A 20,116-nucleotide genomic window follows, 5' to 3' on the forward strand; every position below is an offset into this window, starting at 1 on the left:
AATCTATTTAGAAGGCCTGATAAAACGGAAATTGTCACAAACAAAATTTGTCCTGCAACCTTTTTATTTTTTTTTAATTCCATGTAAAAATAAATACTTCTTAACCAAAGTTAACTGTAGAAAATATGCCAATTAAAAAAAAAAAAAACGACACACATACAAACAGGGTTCTTTTAGTCACCCTGGTTTCAAAGTCATGATGTGAAGGAAAAGTGAACTTCCTATTTCAGCCACAAATTGTGGGAATCAGGAGGAGCACAGGAAAAACTGTCCTAAATCTTTTCAGTGAGGAAATACCAGGCATCAAATAGATTTTTAGAATATTTTAATGTCCATTTCTTCAGTGAACGCATTTTTAAATTATTAGAAGTAACAATTTAGAAAGAGCAGGACGACGGAAAGATGGAAAATGCAAATAGCTGGTTCTTGCTCATTTAATTCCAGGCGCTAGGCATGATATAATTTTCAAAACAACCAATCAACAAATGCTTACCTCCAAAATCTAGAAATTCAACTGCAGACGTGTCTTTGAAAACTACAAATGATTATGGCCTTGGTGGTGGGAAGCACGTGGCCTTTGGCTCTGTGTGTCAGGTACAAATATGCAGGTGTCGTCCTCAGGAGGGATGTTGGTGGTGACAGTCGGGTGCAGATGTGTCACCATCTGTGGGACTCTCGAGCTATTGAAGGGTTTCAAAGCCGACGCGCTACACTGGTCTGTACTAGATAGAATTACGTGTGCTTGTTTATCATATATATATATAATTTGATCTGAGCTGGAGATAAGAAAATAGCAGATGCAACTTGAAGCAACTATTTACACACATTCAATTCTGAAGTATTGCTTCCTGCCCTAAGTTCCTAGGAGGTGCTGCCACCCTGAGGAACGCGTCCCTCCCACTGATGACTCTCGAGCCTGCTGCTTAGAAACCTGTCTGTCCCCAGCAAGCATTTATTCAACGCCAACAGGTTGGGCCACACAGTGGTTCTGCATTGAGGTGCGCTTCAAGGCAGGGGCTGGGAAGGGCCCCAGGGGCCTCGTGGTCCAGATAGGACATCTGGACTGGTTATCTAGGAAGGCTCAGGATGTTTTTAAAGATGGTTTCACACTCTGGGTGAGCTCCCTTCCTCAGAGGCTCCTGTCTGCCCAGCACTAGCCCAAGCCCCCGAGGTAAAGGACTTCTCCCTTGGGTGTGCAGCTCTGTGGGCTCCCAGGGTGAGGAACGCACACACCTCTGTTGTGGGGGAAGGAGAGCTTCTGGTAGGGCAGAAGTGTGTGCGAGATGAACTTCGTGGAGCACATCTGGAGCGAGACAGCAAAGACATCACAACCACTCGGCCCCGCGGAGCTACACAGCCTGCAGGCAGAGGACAGGAGGACGCTTGGATGCACACTTTAATACTGACGGGAAAGAAACCCTAACATGTCCACACCCCCTAAGTGCAAGGAAAGCATCAGGTAGTGTTTTTTAAGGAAAAAAAATCTGCGGTATTTTATAAGAATACATTCTTCAGAAGCAAGAGGTATTGGCACAACCAGCCTTTCTTAGGTATTGGAAGACTGACAAACTGACAGTAACACCTGAAGTACAATCTTACAGCTACTGAGAATGTTCTTGCCCCTACCCCGAGACCAGCTGCACACGGGTAGCCATCCCAGGCACGTCCCCTGGACAGGTGGCTGATCAGAATGGATGTTTCTTGCACCAAAACGCAGGCTCGGCACGTCTTTGGGGAGAAGTGACAAGGGACTTAATGGGGATGGGAACATTACACAGTGAGATTTACCAGTGGAAGGAAGACGTGTGGGGCATGCAGTGAAGACCTTCAACAGACAAGAAGCCTGCCTCGCCGATCGTCGCCTGAGAAAATGACTGCGGCTGTGACCGGGCAACTTTCGCCTGAGCTCAATTTGATGTGAACTTCAGACTTGATGCGGTAAAACATCATCACAAACAGGATTAGTGACCACGAGGACAGAGCACTTTTCCTTAGGTTTCCTACACCTCCCCCAGCTCCATACCTCATTCACATGCAGATGATTCTGTCTCTAAATACAGTGTAAGGATTCTGCCTCAAGAGGCTGGAATTAGTTGACAAGATTCAATCCCGCCACAAATAGGCCTTCTGCAGTCCAAGAGTGGGAAGGATGGAGAAACTTCTGGAATTTGTGGAAGCCGAGACAGCACTGGCAATGCCTGCCCAGACCTGCTTGGTGCATGGCCGGAATTCCATCCAGATCCACTCAGGCAGGAGCAGCTGGAGAGCTTCCCCGACCTCCAAAGTGCACTGGACATGGCTCAGGGCCCTTGTGGGGGGAGTGGCCCCAGGTGGCCGAAACACTGAGGGACATCTTGTCATCGTTCTGGGAACCACCCCCCATAGCCTATTTCCCTCCACTAGAATGACCCAGCACCCCCTCCCTGAAATGCACACATCTCCTGATAAATAAATAAATAAATAAATGCGACCCTCAGACGTTTATTTGGCATTTCCCCCTCAGACGGGTTAGCTTCCAAGACAAACACCTTCGCTCCAGCATGGAAGAACTCCTAGGCAGAGGGTCAGGGTGAAAAACGGCTTTGAGAGACCTGAGGCTGGGTTCCCAAGCTTTGTGCGCAGGGGGCATTTGCGATCTGGGCCTGCACATGAAGGAGCCCCTGATACCACTCACTGTCAGGGGCACAGTCCCTGCCAGCCTCTGAGGGCTGGACTGCTTGGGACCATGCGGGTGAGCCAGGGCCTGCGGGGCAGAGCGCTCTTCCCACGCGCTGCTGGCATGTCCCCTCTGGGTGAATTACTGGCACTTGATGTCAGGTCGATAAATGCAAGTGTGCGTGCATGTCTGTGCTTACAGAGAGAGGTCAGGGAACTGGGAAACACTATGATGTATGCAGAAAAAATAAATTCAAAAACATTGTATTGGCCAAAAAAAAAGTGTCCTGTGAGAAAAAGCAATAAAAATGACATCTTAACCATAGCTTTTGTTTTAAAATTCAGACAATATGCAAAGCCATGACTTCCACCAGCGGCCTCAGTCCCTAGACTCGAGGCCAAGGCCAAGGCCAAGCCTTGAAGGCACTTGCTCTCCTCAATGTGGCTGGACTGATCACCCCAAGAAGGAAGCAAAGGAAAGAAGAAACAGGTGGAAATGAACCTGAATGACTGTGATAACACAGAAGTTGGGGCTGAAATGACCACATAACACCACGTCCAGGGACAGAAACAGCGGCACCTGAGAAAGCCTGATGGGCGCGCAGAGCACCGGGGCAGCCTGTGCTGCCTGCTCTCAAACGCTGAGCTTGGTGAGCTCGTCAGCTTCTTCCATTCCCAGCTCTTCACAGTCATTTTTCTCTATGGCTTTGCCAATTCGACACCTTTCTTCAGCTTTGCCGGGCTCTTTCCAGGCTCTCTTCGAGGATGGGTGGGCGTCCTTGGCCTGCGTGTTGTTATCAGAGACCAGAGACGTCTTGTCCGAATACTGGACAGAAGGCACCAGGTTGGCAATCTCGTCTGTGGGAGACCGGCCGATGCTGCCATCCACCTGCACGCGGATGTCTGGGGAGATGGACAGCTGGTGCTGTGGCACGACCCCATTGTCCGTGCACTTGGGGTAAAGGTAGGTCTTCATCTGACCTTTGCCCTTGACATTCACTGTCCCTCGGTAGTCAAAGTCGTAGCCCATCTTGCTCAGGACGCGGTAGCTCTCTTCACTCACCTGGATGCGGCACTCGACGCCAGTGGTGTCCATCCTGCTGGCAATGTTGACGGTGTCCCCCCAGATGTCATATAGCAGCTTGGTGGTGCCGATGACGCCGGCTGTGAGTGGCCCGTGGTTGAAGCCAACTCTGAGCTTGAAGTTGAACCACAGCATGTTGTTGTTGAAGTCATCCACCACGCGCATCATCTCCTTGGCGAACTCGAACAGGATCTGCAGGTGCCCCTGTGGGTGGCTGCCATCCTGGCACTGGGTGGTGTTCAGCCCCGACGCCGCCATGTACGTGGCCCCAATGGTCTTGATCTTCTCAATGCTGCTATAGTCCGGCTTGCTCAGGAGCTCGTCAAAGTCCCCAATCAGCTCGTTGAGGACCCGGTAACACTCCTTGCCCCCTTCGTAGTTCTCCTCGTAGAACTCGCTGAAGTTGACAATGCTGGCAAAGATCACTCCTCCGCTGTCGTGGTTCTTGGAGTAGGTCTGGGATACCTTCAGCTGCTCAGCCACGTGGTAGGGGATGATGTTCCGCAGCAGCCAGTCGGCTTGGTCCCGCATGCTCTGGATCTTGGTGCGGTGGAGATCTGCCTCCACGTCGCCATGATAGTGGAGGCGGTAGCTGACCTCGAACTCCCGGTTCAGGAACCAGACCAGCAAAAGCAGGAGGAAGAAGACGAGGATCACCTCCTGGCCAATGAGGCTGGCCAGCCTCCTGCTGTCCTGCGGCAGTGAGCTATTGCAAGGACTCCGCTGGGAGCTGGAGAGCAAAAAGATGAGAAAGGACACGCCGCCTCAGTGTATCTTTTAAGGACAAGGTTACTACTCAGCACTCCCAAGTTCCGAACAGCCTGGCTAGCCAGCAGGCAACCCACAGCTCTGTGGAGTCTAAACCTTCAATAACTTAAGCAGCCTGTTTCTGTTTATTTGGCTGGCAGAAGAGATGGAGAGATAAAGACTGACTTTTGTAATGGATTTCTTTAACATGTACTTTGTAATTGCTTCCCCCCTCCCAGAAGTCTTTAGCTTCTTTTAAACATTTTTTCCCTGTTTTATTTTGAAAAATCTTAACCTTACAGAAAAGTTAAAAGACCAGTAAAACAAACACTCATAATCCTATCCCCAGATTCAACAATTGTTAATATTTTGCTGCTTTGCCTTTTCTCTCTCAGCACGCGCGCGCGCACACACACACACACACACACACACTTTCTGTGGAATATTTTGAAAGTAAGTTGCTGACACCATGATGCTTCAGTCCTAACATTTCACTACATGACTCCTAAGAATGAGGACATTTCCCTAGGTAATGTAATCATAATATTATCAGACCCAAGAAATTTAACATTCTCTGATATATTTGCTTCTCAAATTTCTAATCCAATGGACTTAGACTTATAATTTTACAAAGAACTTTTATAAGTTCGCTACTCTGTGGGCTGGCTGATTAGCTCAGTTTGTTAGAACATGGTGTTATACCACCAAAGTCGAGGGTTCAGATCCCTGTACTGGCCAGCCGCTCAAAAAATGTAAAATAAAGTAAATTCTCTACTCATATAAAGTTTTGATAAAATACCGTTTCCTCCCACTCTGCATTAGTTCTGTTTCACCAAAGTTGTTTAAGACAACGTTGTTTTAAAAATATATATACAATGTGCATTTTTAAGAGTAATACAGGTTGAGTACCCGCCTCCGAAACGCTTGGGACTAGAAGTGTTTCAGATTTTGGATTTTTTCAGATTTTGGAATATTTGCATTATACTCACCAGTACAGCATCCCTAATCTGAAAATCCAAATTCTGAAATGCTCCAACGAACATTTGCTTTGAGTGTCATGTTAGCACTCAAAAAGTTTCAGATTTTGGAGGATTTTAGATTTTGGATTTTCGGATTAAGTATGCTCAACCTGTACACACATTGTACTCAAACAGTATAAACAATGGGAAATAAGTACCTTTCCTTTAAGGTAACCAATGCTATAGTTTCTTCTAGTTGCATTGTATTCCAATATATGGACATACTGTAATTTAACCAGAGTCCTCCTGACAGACACTGAGCATGTCCATCTTTTACTACTACAATGTTGCATTGAATATTTCTCCACCTCTATCTTTATGCACATGGAATTGTCATTTTAAATACAGTCATGCACCACATAATGACATTTTGGTCAACAAGGGACCGCATACATAACTGTGGTCAGAACAACAGGCTATACCATACAGCTACACCATCCGGGGATGTGTAAGTGCACTCTGTGATGTTCACATCACCATGAAATCGCTAACGATGCATTTCTCAGAACGTATCCCTGTTATTAAGTGACACATGACTGTATCACATATTTAGAATGTCTTTAGAAATTTCCAAATGGCCCTTCTAAGAGGCCAAACCAATTTCCGTTCCCTCCGATACTTTGGGTAGGGCTCGTCTCCACCTTGATGGTCCTGACGGGAGACACTGTGGTCAGAGAACTGAAGATGAGCAGTAACTAGCATGATCTCTTTTAAAGCTTGTGTTTTAAATACAAGTTTTTCCCATTTAAAAATACTACATACTTACAGAAAATTAGGGAAATTAGGGAAAAACTAGAAAGAAAAAAATGATTCGGCATTGTCCTATCCTGAGGCAATCACTGTTAACATTTGTTGAATTTCCTTCTAGTCTTTTTCTATTTTTGCATAGCACTGTGATTATTCTGTTCATAAATATTTTGTACCCTGATGCATTTCTGAAGTGCACAGAGTGGGTTACTGGATTTTATGTAATAATAGACTTGGTCCCTATAGAAATGTAATTATACCGTATATCAAATGGATGGGTCCTCAGTTTAAAAGCTCAGTTCTTTAATCAAAGTGTTTGACAAGTTCTACTGTTAACTGGGACTTACAGATATTAAAAAATTATGAACATGACCAATGTGACCATCATGACCCTCAGTGCAGCAGTCACAAGAGCCCTGGCCTAGGGATAGAACACTCGGCTCTGTCCTGGTTGGACCCCTGAGGAGTTCTGGGGCCCTTGGCAAGCCACGACTTCTTCTGGGTATCAATCCCCGCAGATGTAAACCGTGAAGACGAGCTGCGGCTCACGGTTCCTAGACTGTTTGTACAATGAAGCTTCCGCTGAATGCTTGCTTACCTTCTGGAAGCCTGGAATTCTGGCACATGCCAGGCAGAGGCTGCCTACATGACCAGCCCCTAATGAAAACCCTGGATGGATGGCCGTTTAGCTCACTTGGTTAGAGCGTAGTGTTGGTAATACCAAGGTCAAGGGTTCAGATCCCCATACCAGCCAGCTGCCAAAAAAACCCACAAAAACCAAAAAGCAAGCCTGGGCAAGGAGTCTCTACTGAGCTTCCATGGTGGACAACACTTCACATGTGTTGTCACAGCTCATGGCTGGAGGGATCAGGTGTGCCCTGTGTGACTCCACTGAGAAAGAAATCTTCGAAGCTGGTGTCTAGTTTCCTCCAGGCTTCACCTCAGGTACCTTTTCCCTTTGTCGACTTTGCTTTGTGTCCTTCTGCTGCTATGACAGCCTGACTACAATGGTGCACCGAGTCCTGTAAATCCAGCTGAAGTGGTCTTGGGGATCCCAACACAGGTCCCATGAGCCAGGAACCAAAAAGTTCCTCTATGGTGAGACACCCCATGCTTCCCTTACTTATTGTGCTGTCATTGAAACAAATGACAGTGCATACTGTGAATCTCAAGAACTAAGCAAAGTAACTATTTATTTTAGATGACTAACACTTATTTATGTCCAGCCACATCAGTCCTCATGTTGGCTTTCAAGTAGAATAGGAAGAGAACCTGGACAAGGAGAAGGTAAGTTTTCTCTTTTGTGAGCCCATATCATAGGGTTAGGAGGTGACTTTTCTTTTGCTTTCTCCAGAGTGGTGGCACCAAGGAGCAGACCTCTTTATGAGTACATGTCACCAAGGTTTAACATCGTCTTAACGTTATAACGAGGTATTTTAGATCTCCATGGTAGGAACGGGTGACAGTACCTGGGTTTCCTCAACTGGTCTGTTGCTCTTGTCTCTTACTATGGCTATTACAGCACATTTGTGCTGTAGCCAAAGCCAGCAGGGTGGCCAGACTCCAAAGACGGGCACAGGACAGTCCCCTCTGGGTGGGGGAGGGGATGGCAAAACGTGGGCTAGGCTGAGAAGGAAAGGGAAACAGACTCCAACATTTTGCTTTTCACCTGTGCTTAAAAGGAAGAACAATTTATACACAGCACTTACATGCAGTGCCCAAGGGGGCTGCCCTGCAAGAAGATACCTGTAACAAGCAGGTGAAGGAATTACTTCCACTCTATAACTTGTATTTGTTATTCTAATACAGAAGGAGCAAAGGTGTTGATCCTGTTCCTAAATTCAAATAGCAAAGGTCCGTTTCAAAAAGAGGAATTTTATATGACTAAATGCAAGTGTCAGTTTGTGACTTAACAGTTGCACATTAAGTCATAATGGAAGAGTAAAATATAGTATAATCTATTATCATGGAGAAGAGGGATCTAAAGATAGAGAAAAATAGAAAAGAAAGATCACTCATAGTCCTATCCAAGCTAAATACGGCATTTGTTAACATTTTGGTGTATTTCAGTGCCATTTAAAATTTATGTCTAGGGATGTGGATGCAGGGTCACCAGGAGGGGACATGAGGGAGGCTTCTGGGGTACTGTAATGTTCTATTTCTTGGTCTGGAAGTAGTTAAATGGTATGTCCACTTGTGAACTTTTCTGTGCATATGTTACACATTAATAAAAGTTAACTTAAAAAAAGATGTTAGGTGTTTTGATTTTAAATATTATAGTTGTAATCATCATTCATTATTATATCACAAGTTTTACATCTCTTACAATTTGTTTGTTTGTTTGTTGCAGCTGGCTGGTATGGGGATCCAAACCCATGACCTTGGTGTTATAAGGCTATACTCCAACCAACTAAGCTAACCAGCCAGCCCAAGGCTGATAATTTTTTATTTTATTTCTTTATTTATAAAGAAATAAAATTTATTTTTTATTTTTATATTTATTTAGTTTGGAGGCTGGGAAGTCCAAAGTCTAGAGAACACATCTGGTGGGGGCCTTCTACTTGGTAGTGACCCTACAGCCACACAGTGTCACATGGCAAGGAAAGGCAGGAGCAAGACCAATTTTTTAATATACATAATAAAATACCTAGCTGTAGCTATAGTACATACACAATTTCACATAATAAATAAAAAGTGAAAATCATAAATATTTTCTATACTTGCTGTATTTTAAGTTATAGTATTTGAGTGTATGTATCATAATTTAATTCATTTCTTTATTACAGACAACTGATAAATTTTCAACATTATCAATCATTGTGATCAATATTTTTAGGCATGCAGCCTTTACTGTATGCTGAATTATTTCCTCAGCACATAAGCAAAAATGGAATTATTAGGTTAAAGCTATGAACATTTTTATGATTGTTTTTTATAGACTGTCAAATTACTTTCCAAAATGATTGCAGCATTCTGAGCAGTGATGAGGCATGGCAGAAAGGGCCTGGCCTGAGAGTGAGGGAGGCTGGGGTTTAAACACTGCCAGACACTAGCTGTGTGACTGCAGGCAGTTTCCTGAACTTCTCTGAGCTTCAGTTTCTTCATCTGAAAACGGGGACAAAGTCACCTAATGTGTCAGGTTATTGTGAGGATTAAATAAACATATTTTAAAAGTTTGGCAACTAAAAAAAAATTAGCCACCAACTTATGAATGTACCACACCACTGCCTGCTCTGGGTATTCACGTTACAACTTTTTGAAAGTCCAATTTAGAGTACCAAAAGAAATTATTATTTATCAATTAAAAGAAAATACCAAAAGGAATTTTGTAGTTATTAAAATGTGCAATGACTTCAGTAGCCACAGTATTGATTGTACTCCCATACTCACCTTCTACCCACATTTCCTCTACTGTGAAGTTTTTGGTATTTTTTTGTCCTTTATTCAGATCTTAATTAGTTCTTTATATAATAGCCCCATAAAGATTTTTCTGTCTGCTTTGATTTTCTTTCCCTTCCTTTGAATTTGTAGTCTTTTCTTTGTGGTTCTACGTATTGTTTATTTATTTATTTATTTATTATTATTATTTTTTGTGACCGGGAAGGGGATCGCAACCCTTGGCTTGGTGTCTCCTGCACCGCGCTCAGCCAGTGAGCGCACCAGCCATCCCTATATAGGATCCGAACCCATGGCGGGAGCGCCGCTGCGCTCCCAGCACCTCACTCTCCCGAGTGCGCCACGGGGTCGGCCCTCTATGTATTATTTATAAGACTGGAAAGTTATCTTTGTTTTAGAGACTTGAAAACTATTTAATTTTATTTTCCCAGATTTCATACAGTTTAATATAAACTCCTCAATTTATTTAGAATTTATTTTTATGTTTATAGTAAAGCAAGAGTCTAACATTTATTATTTCAAATTTCTAGTCAGTTATTTCAAATTATTTCAGGGAATAAAATAACTTTTTCTTTGATTTATGAGATTTCCTTTAGTAACATGCTAAAGTCTTACATAAAATTACACCAACTCTAATATATGTCATAATAATCATTTTATTTCCCCAAAGAGATACAACTATGATCTGATATTTCAATAAGTAGATATTTTCCAGTTTCTCTTTTAAGAATGCATATATCATTCATTTTATTCAAGATAACAACTGTTTTTGGGAAGCTCAGACACAAGCAGTAGTAATATAGTCACTCTCACTTATTCAGATGTAGGCTCAATATTAAAAGCTTACCTGAAATTCTGTACTGCATCGAGGGGTGAAATCACTATGGAACTGAAATTAAAATGCAGAAAAATATTTTAAAAAGCAAAGAAGGCATTATAGAAAGCAATCTTAGGAGAGTTTAAACAACTTTCCTTTTCTCAGACATGACTACAACATTGTGGAAATCCACCTTTCTTTCACGTCTACATCCTCCCAGCGCTGGGGGCAGTCCTCTCAAGTCCCCTCCCCTTTCACAAAGTTCAGTTTATGTTTCTGTTTCCCTCCACGCATCTTCCCCACCCTGGTCAGGCTTCACAATGACAGGGGTGGGTGGGCTCAGGGATCTTACAAGGGAGCTTCAACCGCCAGCCCCACTGAGATCTGTTCTCTGAACTGTGGGCACAGGCACGGCAGTGGTCCCCCTCCACTCTGGCTCTCTAGGTCCATGTGGAAAAGCCCCACAGCCGTGACTAGATGTCACTGTGAATGGCTGATGAGGTAGGTATTCGTGATGGATCTCGAAGGTTAAAAGGCAGATTGTGGAATTCCATGCTCTTCCAGCTTTATAATGGCCATAATTCCACCTTTGAAAAGGTAAAACTATGCTTCATTTTGCTTAAAGTAACGTAACTATTCATCAAAGTTTCCTTTCAAATACTGAATGACAGCTCTACTTTAAATTTCCTTTGTGATCTTAACTTGCAGATATTTGGGTATCTTTCATATTGTTATTATTTTATTAAGTAAATTGACCGCTGCTTTGTTACTACCCTGTGCTGCACCATGACTATTACATTTGAGACTGCTGAGATTGTGATAAGCTGGATCACTTTGTGCTTCTGCATTACTAAAGCAGTAGTCCTCGGCAACAGCAATGCCACTCCTTTGGGGCATTCTGGAAACACTGGGGGTCCCCCCAGTTGTCATAATAATTTAGGGAGCCCAAATGTTATATTTCCTGCAAAGCACAATGAAGAGATGTCTCATGTAACTTTAAAATATCCTGCTTGCCTAAACCTTCTGCAATTATAAATAGATGGTTCTTCAATACACGATAATAGTGAAACATTTTTATAAGTAGTTATAGAAAAAGCCCAGTATTTAGACGTTTGTTACACAGATGAAAGCTTAATGGGTTTAGGACATAAAATATTTGAATAAACTGCTCACCGTGTGGTTCTGCTATCCAAGGTATTACATATTTTCAAATACATATTTAGTTGAAAAAAGTTAAAAAAGCCACAAAGCCAGTGGCACATATGCAACAGGCAATTGGAGACTCTTCTGAACAAACTAAGAACCACACATTATTCAATTAGAACACATGAAAGATAGGATCGTACTGGATTTCACTAATATAGGATATTTTAAATACAACACCTATCATTGTCATCCTTTATATTTTTAATTTTTAATTTTCTTTTTTTTTTTAAAGATGACCGGTAAGGGGATCTCAACCCTTGGCTTGGTGTTGTCAGCACCACGCTCAGCTAGTGAGCAAACCGGCCATCCCTATATAGGATCCGAACCCGTGGCCTTGGTGTTATCAGCACCGCACTCTACCGAGTGAGCCACAGGCCAGCCTTAATTTTTAATTTTTGTAGCACAATGGTGAGGATGGATCCTGTCCCCAGAGGTCTACCACCGACTCCTGTTTTTTGTCCACACCACCCTCTCTGTTCCTCGGCACTTATCAGGGACACGGGCATGAAGGCCAGTCTGAATCCCAGAGACTGAACACGCTCCTCGGTATGTGAAGGCTTTCACAACAGAAGATGTATGTCCAGTGCTGGTCACTCATGCCCTAATATGAACAACTGTCTTGACACAGCATTTATAAATAAGGACCATGTCACTTGTACAATCACCGTATGCCTCTGGTTCCTCCACTTTAACAATCTGTAACCTGTCTTGGTCCATGGACCCCACTTCAAGTAAGGTTACAGCCAGCTCCCTCTCCACTTTCGTGTCTATCTGCACCTCTGTTCTTGCATCTTCTTGATCATCGTGTAGTAAATGGCTTAGGGTCTTATTCATTCATCAGAAGTTCAGCATGTGCGGGCCAGCCAGTGGCTCACTCGGGAGAGTGTGGTGCTGATAACACCAAGGCCCCGGGTTCATATCCCATATAGGGATGGCCAGTTTGCTCACTGGGTGAGCGTGGTGCTGACAACACCAAGTCAAGGGTTAAAAACCCCTTTCTGGTCATTTTTTTTTAAAAAAAAAAAAAAAGAAGTTCAGCATGTGCGGGCCAGCCAGTGGCTCACTCGGGAGAGTGTGGTGCTGATAACACCAAGGCCCCGGGTTCATATCCCATATAGGGATGGCCAGTTTGCTCACTGGGTGAGCGTGGTGCTGACAACACCAAGTCAAGGGTTAAGATCCCCTTACTGGTCATCTATTTTTAAAAAAAAAAAAAAAAAAAGAAGTTCAGCATGTGACTCCTGCATTATGTCTCCCGGGGACAGTCACCCCAGGATGTCTATATTCAAATATGCAGAATGTGGTTAAATGATTTTCTTTTTCTTTCCTTTGCATACCACTCTTAGGGCCTTTTATTAACTTTCTGATATCGTGTGCGTTGGAGGTTCTTTTGGCTCGTGTGGTAAATGTCTCACTGAGGAGGGCGTCAATGCTAATGCACTGGCACAGCCCAGCCCTAAGTGACTCGGGCAGTGTGGTCCTGTGTCGAGGGTCCCAGATGCATAACACTGTTCACATACCTTTCTGGGCACAGGGAGATGTAGAGCAGCAGCAGCGGCCCGGCCCCCAAAACGGTGGCGAGTGAGGACCTCATCCAGGAGCTGAGCTGGCAGAAGTTACAGTAGTGCACAATGGCCACCAGCACGGCCGAGCCCGTGAACATGGAGAACTGCAAGAAGTGCAGGCATCAGCAGTGGCCCCCATGCCCCCCCCAACTACTTCCCCCACTTCCCCAGCCTCCCAGCCCCCCAACCTACGGGGCTCCCAGGGCTCCACCTGAGCCTGCCCATCCTAAAGCACATGCTCCCTCACTTACACTTCCGTTTCTTATAAAAATATTGCCAATTGCACCAAATTCCTTCTTTATCTGCAGTCATCCTTACTTCTGGTTAGCCAGCAGTTTCCAGGACAGATCACACATCTTTGGGTTCATTACCCAGTGCTTTAGGTTACAGTGTCATGCTGGTACTAGAGCTATTCTCTAGGGGGTGTGGAAATGGCACATATTTTGGGGGAATGGACACCTGATTTGACACCCACCCATGTTACCTTTGAGAAACTTTTCTCCAGGCACCTGCCACGTGCCCAATGACATGTAAGTTGGTGCTAAAGGACCAAATGCAACTGGCCCACCCAGTAGCTCGTGGTACAGTCAGTCGCACCAAAAATATAACCTGCTACAAGGCATTAGTTCACTCTGTAGAGCTGAACACAGAAGCTCTGTCCCTGATCAGCAGCAGCCAATGCAGGTGCAGGTCAATTACTTGTGCCAATTCTGGGGATGGGCACCTTATCCCGTGTTGTTTGGAAACGTGGGACAGGTGCTTCTTTGTAAAGCATGATGGAAATAACTGGTTTGAAACTTGGTGAAGACCAAGTGAAGATGGGAGGATTCTTGCCCCCTGAGGATCCTCCCAACATGGTTCACGACAGAGCTTGAGCCAAGTTGTCTTTTAAATGGGCAGGCTCATGGTGGGTACAGAGTGTCCACCTTGTTAAGGGCCTATATTTAAATCACTATCCCAAGTAATCATGCCTATTTAAAGAGCAAGAGGAGAGCAGGGAGTCCAGAAGAGCATGGAGACAAAGCCACGGAGACTGTACTCACATGGATATTTGTCTCAAATTCGGAGGTGACATGGGAGTAGACAGCGAGAGCAGGGAGTGACACCAGGATGGCCCCGATGCAGTGGCGTGGGAGCCAGCCGGCAATCCACTCCAGCAGGTGCTTTGTGCAGGCCATGACGTCCTCCAGGAAAAACACCATCCTGTGACAGGAAGGGCCATCAGCGGGAGCAAACGGGGGCCGGGTGGGTCAGCCTGCCAGGAAGATTGGGGGGGCACCAGCCAGCGCTGCGGCCTCTGGGGTGGGTGTGGGGGGAGGCAGAGCTCCCCAGTCCCTTACCCTTGGTGGGAGGTAAGTAAACTGGACTCACCCAGCTCAGTGGACCCCATTTTCAGGGTGCTTGTTGTATTCTGAGAAAACATGCTTGTGGAAGGCTAAGCATCCGCCTCAGCTGGTCTAACGGAGCACATCTAACGGTAATATCAACAGGCCCCAAATGAAGTCTATCATAGAGCCACCACTCTGCACTCACCATTCCCACCTGCCTCTGGGGCAGGTGGTCTTGAGGGTGGCGGTCTAGGGGTGTGCTGAGGAGGGCAGTCTGGACGGTGGGGCTGGGACAGGCCCACTGCCCTCGCCTCTGGAGAGGCCAGGAACTGCTATTGTGATCCAACAGCATGAAAGCCTCCCGCACACACACAGGCGTCCAAGCCCTGGGTCCTGACACCTGCAGGGCACTGACCACTGGCTGAGCTTGGCCTCAACGGGGAAGTCCCAACTCTCCAGCCACTTCCCACATGGACTCAGGCACAGTCTGACCCTTTAAGGTCCTGTACAGCTCTGGCTTCCTGATATTTAAAGGGTAATGGAGGCCTTGTAATATTTCTGAGAATAAACACAAATATGCTCGAAGAATATACAGGCCCTGTGAGGAGGGACAGAGGGAACCGAGTTCCCAGCCAGGAGAAGGGGGATTAGGGGTGCTTCACAACAGTCCCCGGAACCGCAGAGTTCCCAGGACCAGACCAGCTATTCTCACACTTGTGTGGGACTGCAGTGGAGGAATGAGGCCGAGTCAAGATGCGGGAAGCCTTCTAGACCAGGGGGAGACCCCAGGCCTGTCACCAAGGAAGCTGCAGAACTGGCTTCTCTGGGGCTCCCACACATTCCTCAGCACAGGTTCTTGTTGATCTGGGGCCCTAACTGTGGCCTTCAGTGGGTCCAGAGGAAACCTTTGAAGGTCCCGACCTCTTCCACGCTTTGATGATTTTGGCAAAAGGAACAAAATCAGACCAAATGCCCACTCAGGAGTACAGGGGCCGCCTCACTAACAAGGTGTGCACGGGGTGCGTGAGCACAGATGGGCCCAGCCCAGCCCATCCTCCAGCCCTCTGCAGTCCCCAAACCTGGGTTAGCCCATGTTCTTTGGAATTGGGTCTGAAGGAACAGGGAACACTGGAACAATGATTAGACGGTTAAAAAAAAAAAAGGTATAGAGACCATGCAAGCCTCTGAGAAAGGCTGTAGACCTCTGGTGGACAGAGACTTCCATGGTGGGGGGAGGGAGGGTGGATGTCGAGGGAGTGACTGTAAATGGGTATGGAGTTTCTTTTTTTTTTTTCCTTTTTTGTCTTTTTTCGTGTCCGGCAATGGATCGCAACCCTCAGTGTCGCGCCCGTACCGGACCGGGACCAGCAAAAAGGGAAGAGTGGGAAGATAGGAAATGACAACAGGAGGGAGAAAAGGAATGAAGTGTATAGGGAGCAAGTAACAGGCGCCGCTTCTGAGTGTCAGGGCAACCCTCGGTGTTGCGCCCGCACCTCGCTCAGCCAGTGAGCGGGAACCGGTCTGTATGTGGGATCCGAACCCTCGGCGGGAGCGCCGCCACGCTCCCAAGCCGCGCACTGTAGCAGTGCGCCACCAGGCCGGCCCTGGAGTTTCTTTTTGAGGTGATAGAAATGCCCTAAAATTATATTGTGGTGATGTTTGTACAACTCTGTAAATTTACTAAAAACTACTGAACTGTACACTTAATGAGTGAGTTTATTATATGTGAATTATATCACAATAAAGCTGATTTTTTAAAAAGAGTTAAAAAACCCAAACAAACTAGGGGCTTAGGGATGCCTCTTTTGGGCTCCACAGAGCAGACCCTGGCAAGGGATTGAGTGTGAGCAGTTTCTTTGGTAGTGGGTCCCTAGAAGCGCAGGGGTGGGTGGGTCTGATGTGGAGGAGAGGCTGGCAGGAAGGGCCATGCTGTGGAGAGGGTTGCTGGCTGTGGGCGATGGGAATTTGGGAGATGGGGGAGAACACACCTTAGTGTCATCTCAACCAAGGGAGGAGGGCTTGGCCAGAGAAAGGCCTCGGTGATGGGCTGGAGAGCGCCGGGACGGTGGGTGCGGAAGGGAGGGGCAGGTACTCCAGCCTGTCCAATCCAAAGGGAACTAGCATCTGGAAGCCTCAGGGCTAGATGTGAAGCTATTTTCTTCTGCACTGGGATGTTGGGTAAGAGTCACAGAAACTCAAGGTCGGGGCCCTTCTGCCAATTTCTCTTTTACTCCCAGCTCTTGGGGGCAATTGCTAGTGGAACTCTGCTAGGCCAACAGCTGTCCTGTTGAGTGACAGAGCTGGATAAGGTGGTGTGGCGCGAGCACCTGATGTCATGGTGCCCAGGAGGCAGATGACACAGGGTGATCTGTGTACACATAAGCAGAATGCCCTGTGCATCTGCACCGGGTCAGAAACACTGGGGCAGCTGTGAGCCTCATGCTGGGCTGGTCTGGAGGGCCTAGCCGCCCTGGCAACACCCACGGTCTAGTCAAAACCTTCATTCTTTTTAAAGTGGCTCATCTTCCTATCATTGAGCTGTATGAGTTCTTTACACAGTCTAGATATCAGACCCTTGTCACAGATGTGACCTGAAAATATTCCCTCCCATTCCATGGGTTCTCTTTTGCTATTTTTTTTTTTTTGGTGGCTGGCTGGTACAGGGATCCAGACTCATGACCTTGATGTTACAATACTGCGCTCTAACCAGCTGAGCTAACCACCAGCCCTCTCTCACTTTCTTGATGGTGTTCTTTGCAGCACTGAGTTTTCAATTTTGATGAAGTTGAACTTATTTATTTTTTCCTTTGGTGGAGTACACTTGGTGTCAGATCTAAGAAGCCACTGCCTAATGCTACGGTCCCTCCTGAGGCTTCATAGTTGGCTCTGACACTCAGAAGTGGCGCCTGTTAGTTGCTCCCTATACACTTCATTCCTTTTCTCCCTCCTGTTGTCATTTCCTATCTTCCCACTCTTCCCTTTTAAGTGTCTGCTTTAGGAGATCCAGAGACGTGCTGGTGGCAGTCGGGGCTGCAGAGGGCACTGGTCCTCCACAGTAAAGCAGGTCCCCACTTGTGCAAGGGCCAGCGTTGGGGAGGGAGGACGCTGTGCAGTGGGGGAGGGGGGAGGGAATGAGGGCTTATCACCAGAAGTCAGTGTGGAGGGATGGCTGGCTTAGGGCCACTCTCCCTGTGCTGCAGTCAGACTGCTCAGCCGTAAACTGTGGAGCCAGAAGAGGGAGCTAAAGGCTAAAGCTGGAGTCCCACCCCCTGCAGCTTTACCTGACGGACACCACGAGAGACAGCACCTCCAGCAGCAGGGCCGCGCCGAGGACCGCCAAGGCAGCGGGTGGGGGAGGCATGGCGGCGGCCCCATACCTCAGGAAGCAGGTGACGGAGAGGATGAGAAACACGGTTGTCGACAGAAACACATCCAGCAGGGAGCTGAAGGTGGCACTGGCGAAAGTCTTCACGGGGGAATTCTTTATGACCTGTTCGGAGAGGGAGGGGACGGGCTGAACAGAAGCGGCTGCAGGGGGCGTGACGTGTAACTGAGCTGGAAACAACGTGCACATGCACTGAGCGCTGGCCTGCCAGGACCAGGTATGGGGTGACAAGTGCTGTAGGTGGGCCATCTCCCTGCTTTTGCCCCATTTAACAGTGAGGAAACTAAGGCCCAGAGAAGTTAAGAAACTTGCTCAGTCACACAGCAACCCATTACAAACCAGTACGTTCTTGCAGACATGTTATACGTTTAGCATGAAAGATGAATTATGGGCTGGCAAAGTTAAGGACTCTGCCTCTGTGAAGGTGGTCCCATGGAGCCACGTGCTGGAAGCTTCCACTGAACAGCTGGGTCCCAGGTTCAGTGGTATGAAAGCTGGCTTCAGGACAGAAGTCACAGGCGGGGATATGGGCAGCAGCGGATGAAAGTTGGCGCCTGTAAGATGGCGCCTGTCAGATGAGTGCACATGGTGGTTCGTGAGAGAGGCTTCCCTTGGGAGCCGGTGCTGGGGGCAGATGGGCAGCAGCACCCTCGGGAGCTCGCGCCCACTGGCAGGAAGGGCAGCAGAGGACTCACGGCACATGTTAGGTATAATGAAGAGGCACGCCCACACTGCTAGGGAATTAGGAGGGAGAAAATAATGACCCTAACATGTCCAGGACTAGTTCCCGGCCCCATTGGGCCCTTTTGTGGCCAGATCATCAGTGCTCACAGCAGCCCGTGGAAAGAAGGTGCTACCAATCTTGGTGTGCAGACCAGGAGGCCAGGGTTAGGAGGCGACTGAAGATCATCTAGCCAGGTGATGAAATTTGAATGAAAACTCCTCTTGGCTCTGGGGTGGGGAGGGCATGATGCAGTTTTGACTATGAAGTACTCAGAGAGGTTGCGTTTGGACCCAGAAGAAAGAATGCAGGGATCTGGCTGCTTAGAATTCAAAGCAGCCTCCAAGTCCTTGTGTTTCTTTCTTTCAACAAACGCCTCCTGAGCCCTTGTGGGTGTGGGGACGGGATTGGCTGCTGGGGTGGGGTAAGAACAAGAGACGGGGTCCTGCCTTGTGGAGTTGAGAGTCCAGGGAGGGGGACACATGACTCAAAGACCACACAAAAACTCCAAAATGGGATTTGTGCAAAGAAGTATAACGGGAGAGCAAAATCCAGCCTGGGGGTCAGGGAAGGTCTCTCAGGATAAATGATGGTTGAGCTGAGAGTTGAGGTAGTAGAGAGGCAGAGAGAAGAAAGCAGACAGACGACACATCGTGGTGAAGTCTCACTCAAGAGACCAGGGCAGGTGTGGCGGGAGCAGCCAGGGCTGGGGACACCAGCTACAGAAGAAGGGTCTGGCAATGAGGCAGTGCTTTCAAACAAAGGACCACAGGAAGGTTTGGTTTTATCCCTTTTTTGTTTGTTTGTTTGTTTGTTTTTGGCGGCTGGTCAGTACAGGGATTCAAACCCTTGACCTTGGTGTTACAAGGCAGCACTCTAACCAACAGAACTAACCGGCCAGCCTGGTTTTTCTCCCTTGTGAAGATAGATTCCTATATAGTTACAACTTAGGATTTACAGATTGCCAGAAGTCAATATCAGCCTTCATTCTCCTGTCACTTGCTAAAGTTCAAAACTAATCATGAGTGGCTCAGTGAGAACAAATTTCTTTAGTAAAATTATAAGGAAAAACACACCTCTTCTTGATAGCTGACCCTGTAGGATCGCTCCAGCTCCTGATCCAGGAAGTTCAGGCTGAACTGATTAATGGGCGGCTTAAAAAAATAATCTTTCATCAGGCTAGAAGACACAACAAATTCAACTGATCAACATACAGCACAATCACGGTATTTATTTTATCAGAAGACTGCAATTAGCTATCAAGACACCATTCATTAAGCACATCACAAAATCTTCACCTAAAAGTCACTATGTAATAGATGTCACTCAACGGCCCCTTTTTAAAGCATATCTCTGGAAAGTCCTTTGTGTTTCTAAACATAATCACATTTAATGTTCTCACCTCCAGCAAAGAATGACCATTTACCATGATTATAACACACATCG

At 46.6% G+C, this 20,116-nt stretch overlaps 1 protein-coding gene across 1 annotated transcript in view; it reads right to left on the reverse strand.

Moving 5' to 3' along the window:
- Window positions 1-308: 308 nt before the first annotated feature.
- Window positions 309-20,116, reverse strand: part of ADCY9 (adenylate cyclase 9) — a 122,604-nt gene continuing 102,796 nt past the window's right edge. The window contains exons 5-10 of the mRNA XM_008573823.1: window positions 19,747-19,849; window positions 17,846-18,054; window positions 14,280-14,439; window positions 13,192-13,340; window positions 10,496-10,537; window positions 309-4,469 (exon numbers count right to left, since the gene is read on the reverse strand). Of these exons, the coding sequence (XP_008572045.1) occupies window positions 3,290-4,469; window positions 10,496-10,537; window positions 13,192-13,340; window positions 14,280-14,439; window positions 17,846-18,054; window positions 19,747-19,849 (1,843 nt within the window). The 3' untranslated portion in view covers window positions 309-3,289. The remainder of the gene's footprint in view (window positions 4,470-10,495; window positions 10,538-13,191; window positions 13,341-14,279; window positions 14,440-17,845; window positions 18,055-19,746; window positions 19,850-20,116) is intronic.

Source organism: Galeopterus variegatus, unplaced genomic scaffold (assembly GCF_000696425.1).
Source record: "Galeopterus variegatus unplaced genomic scaffold, G_variegatus-3.0.2 Scaffold968, whole genome shotgun sequence".
Taxonomy (NCBI): domain Eukaryota; kingdom Metazoa; phylum Chordata; class Mammalia; order Dermoptera; family Cynocephalidae; genus Galeopterus; species Galeopterus variegatus.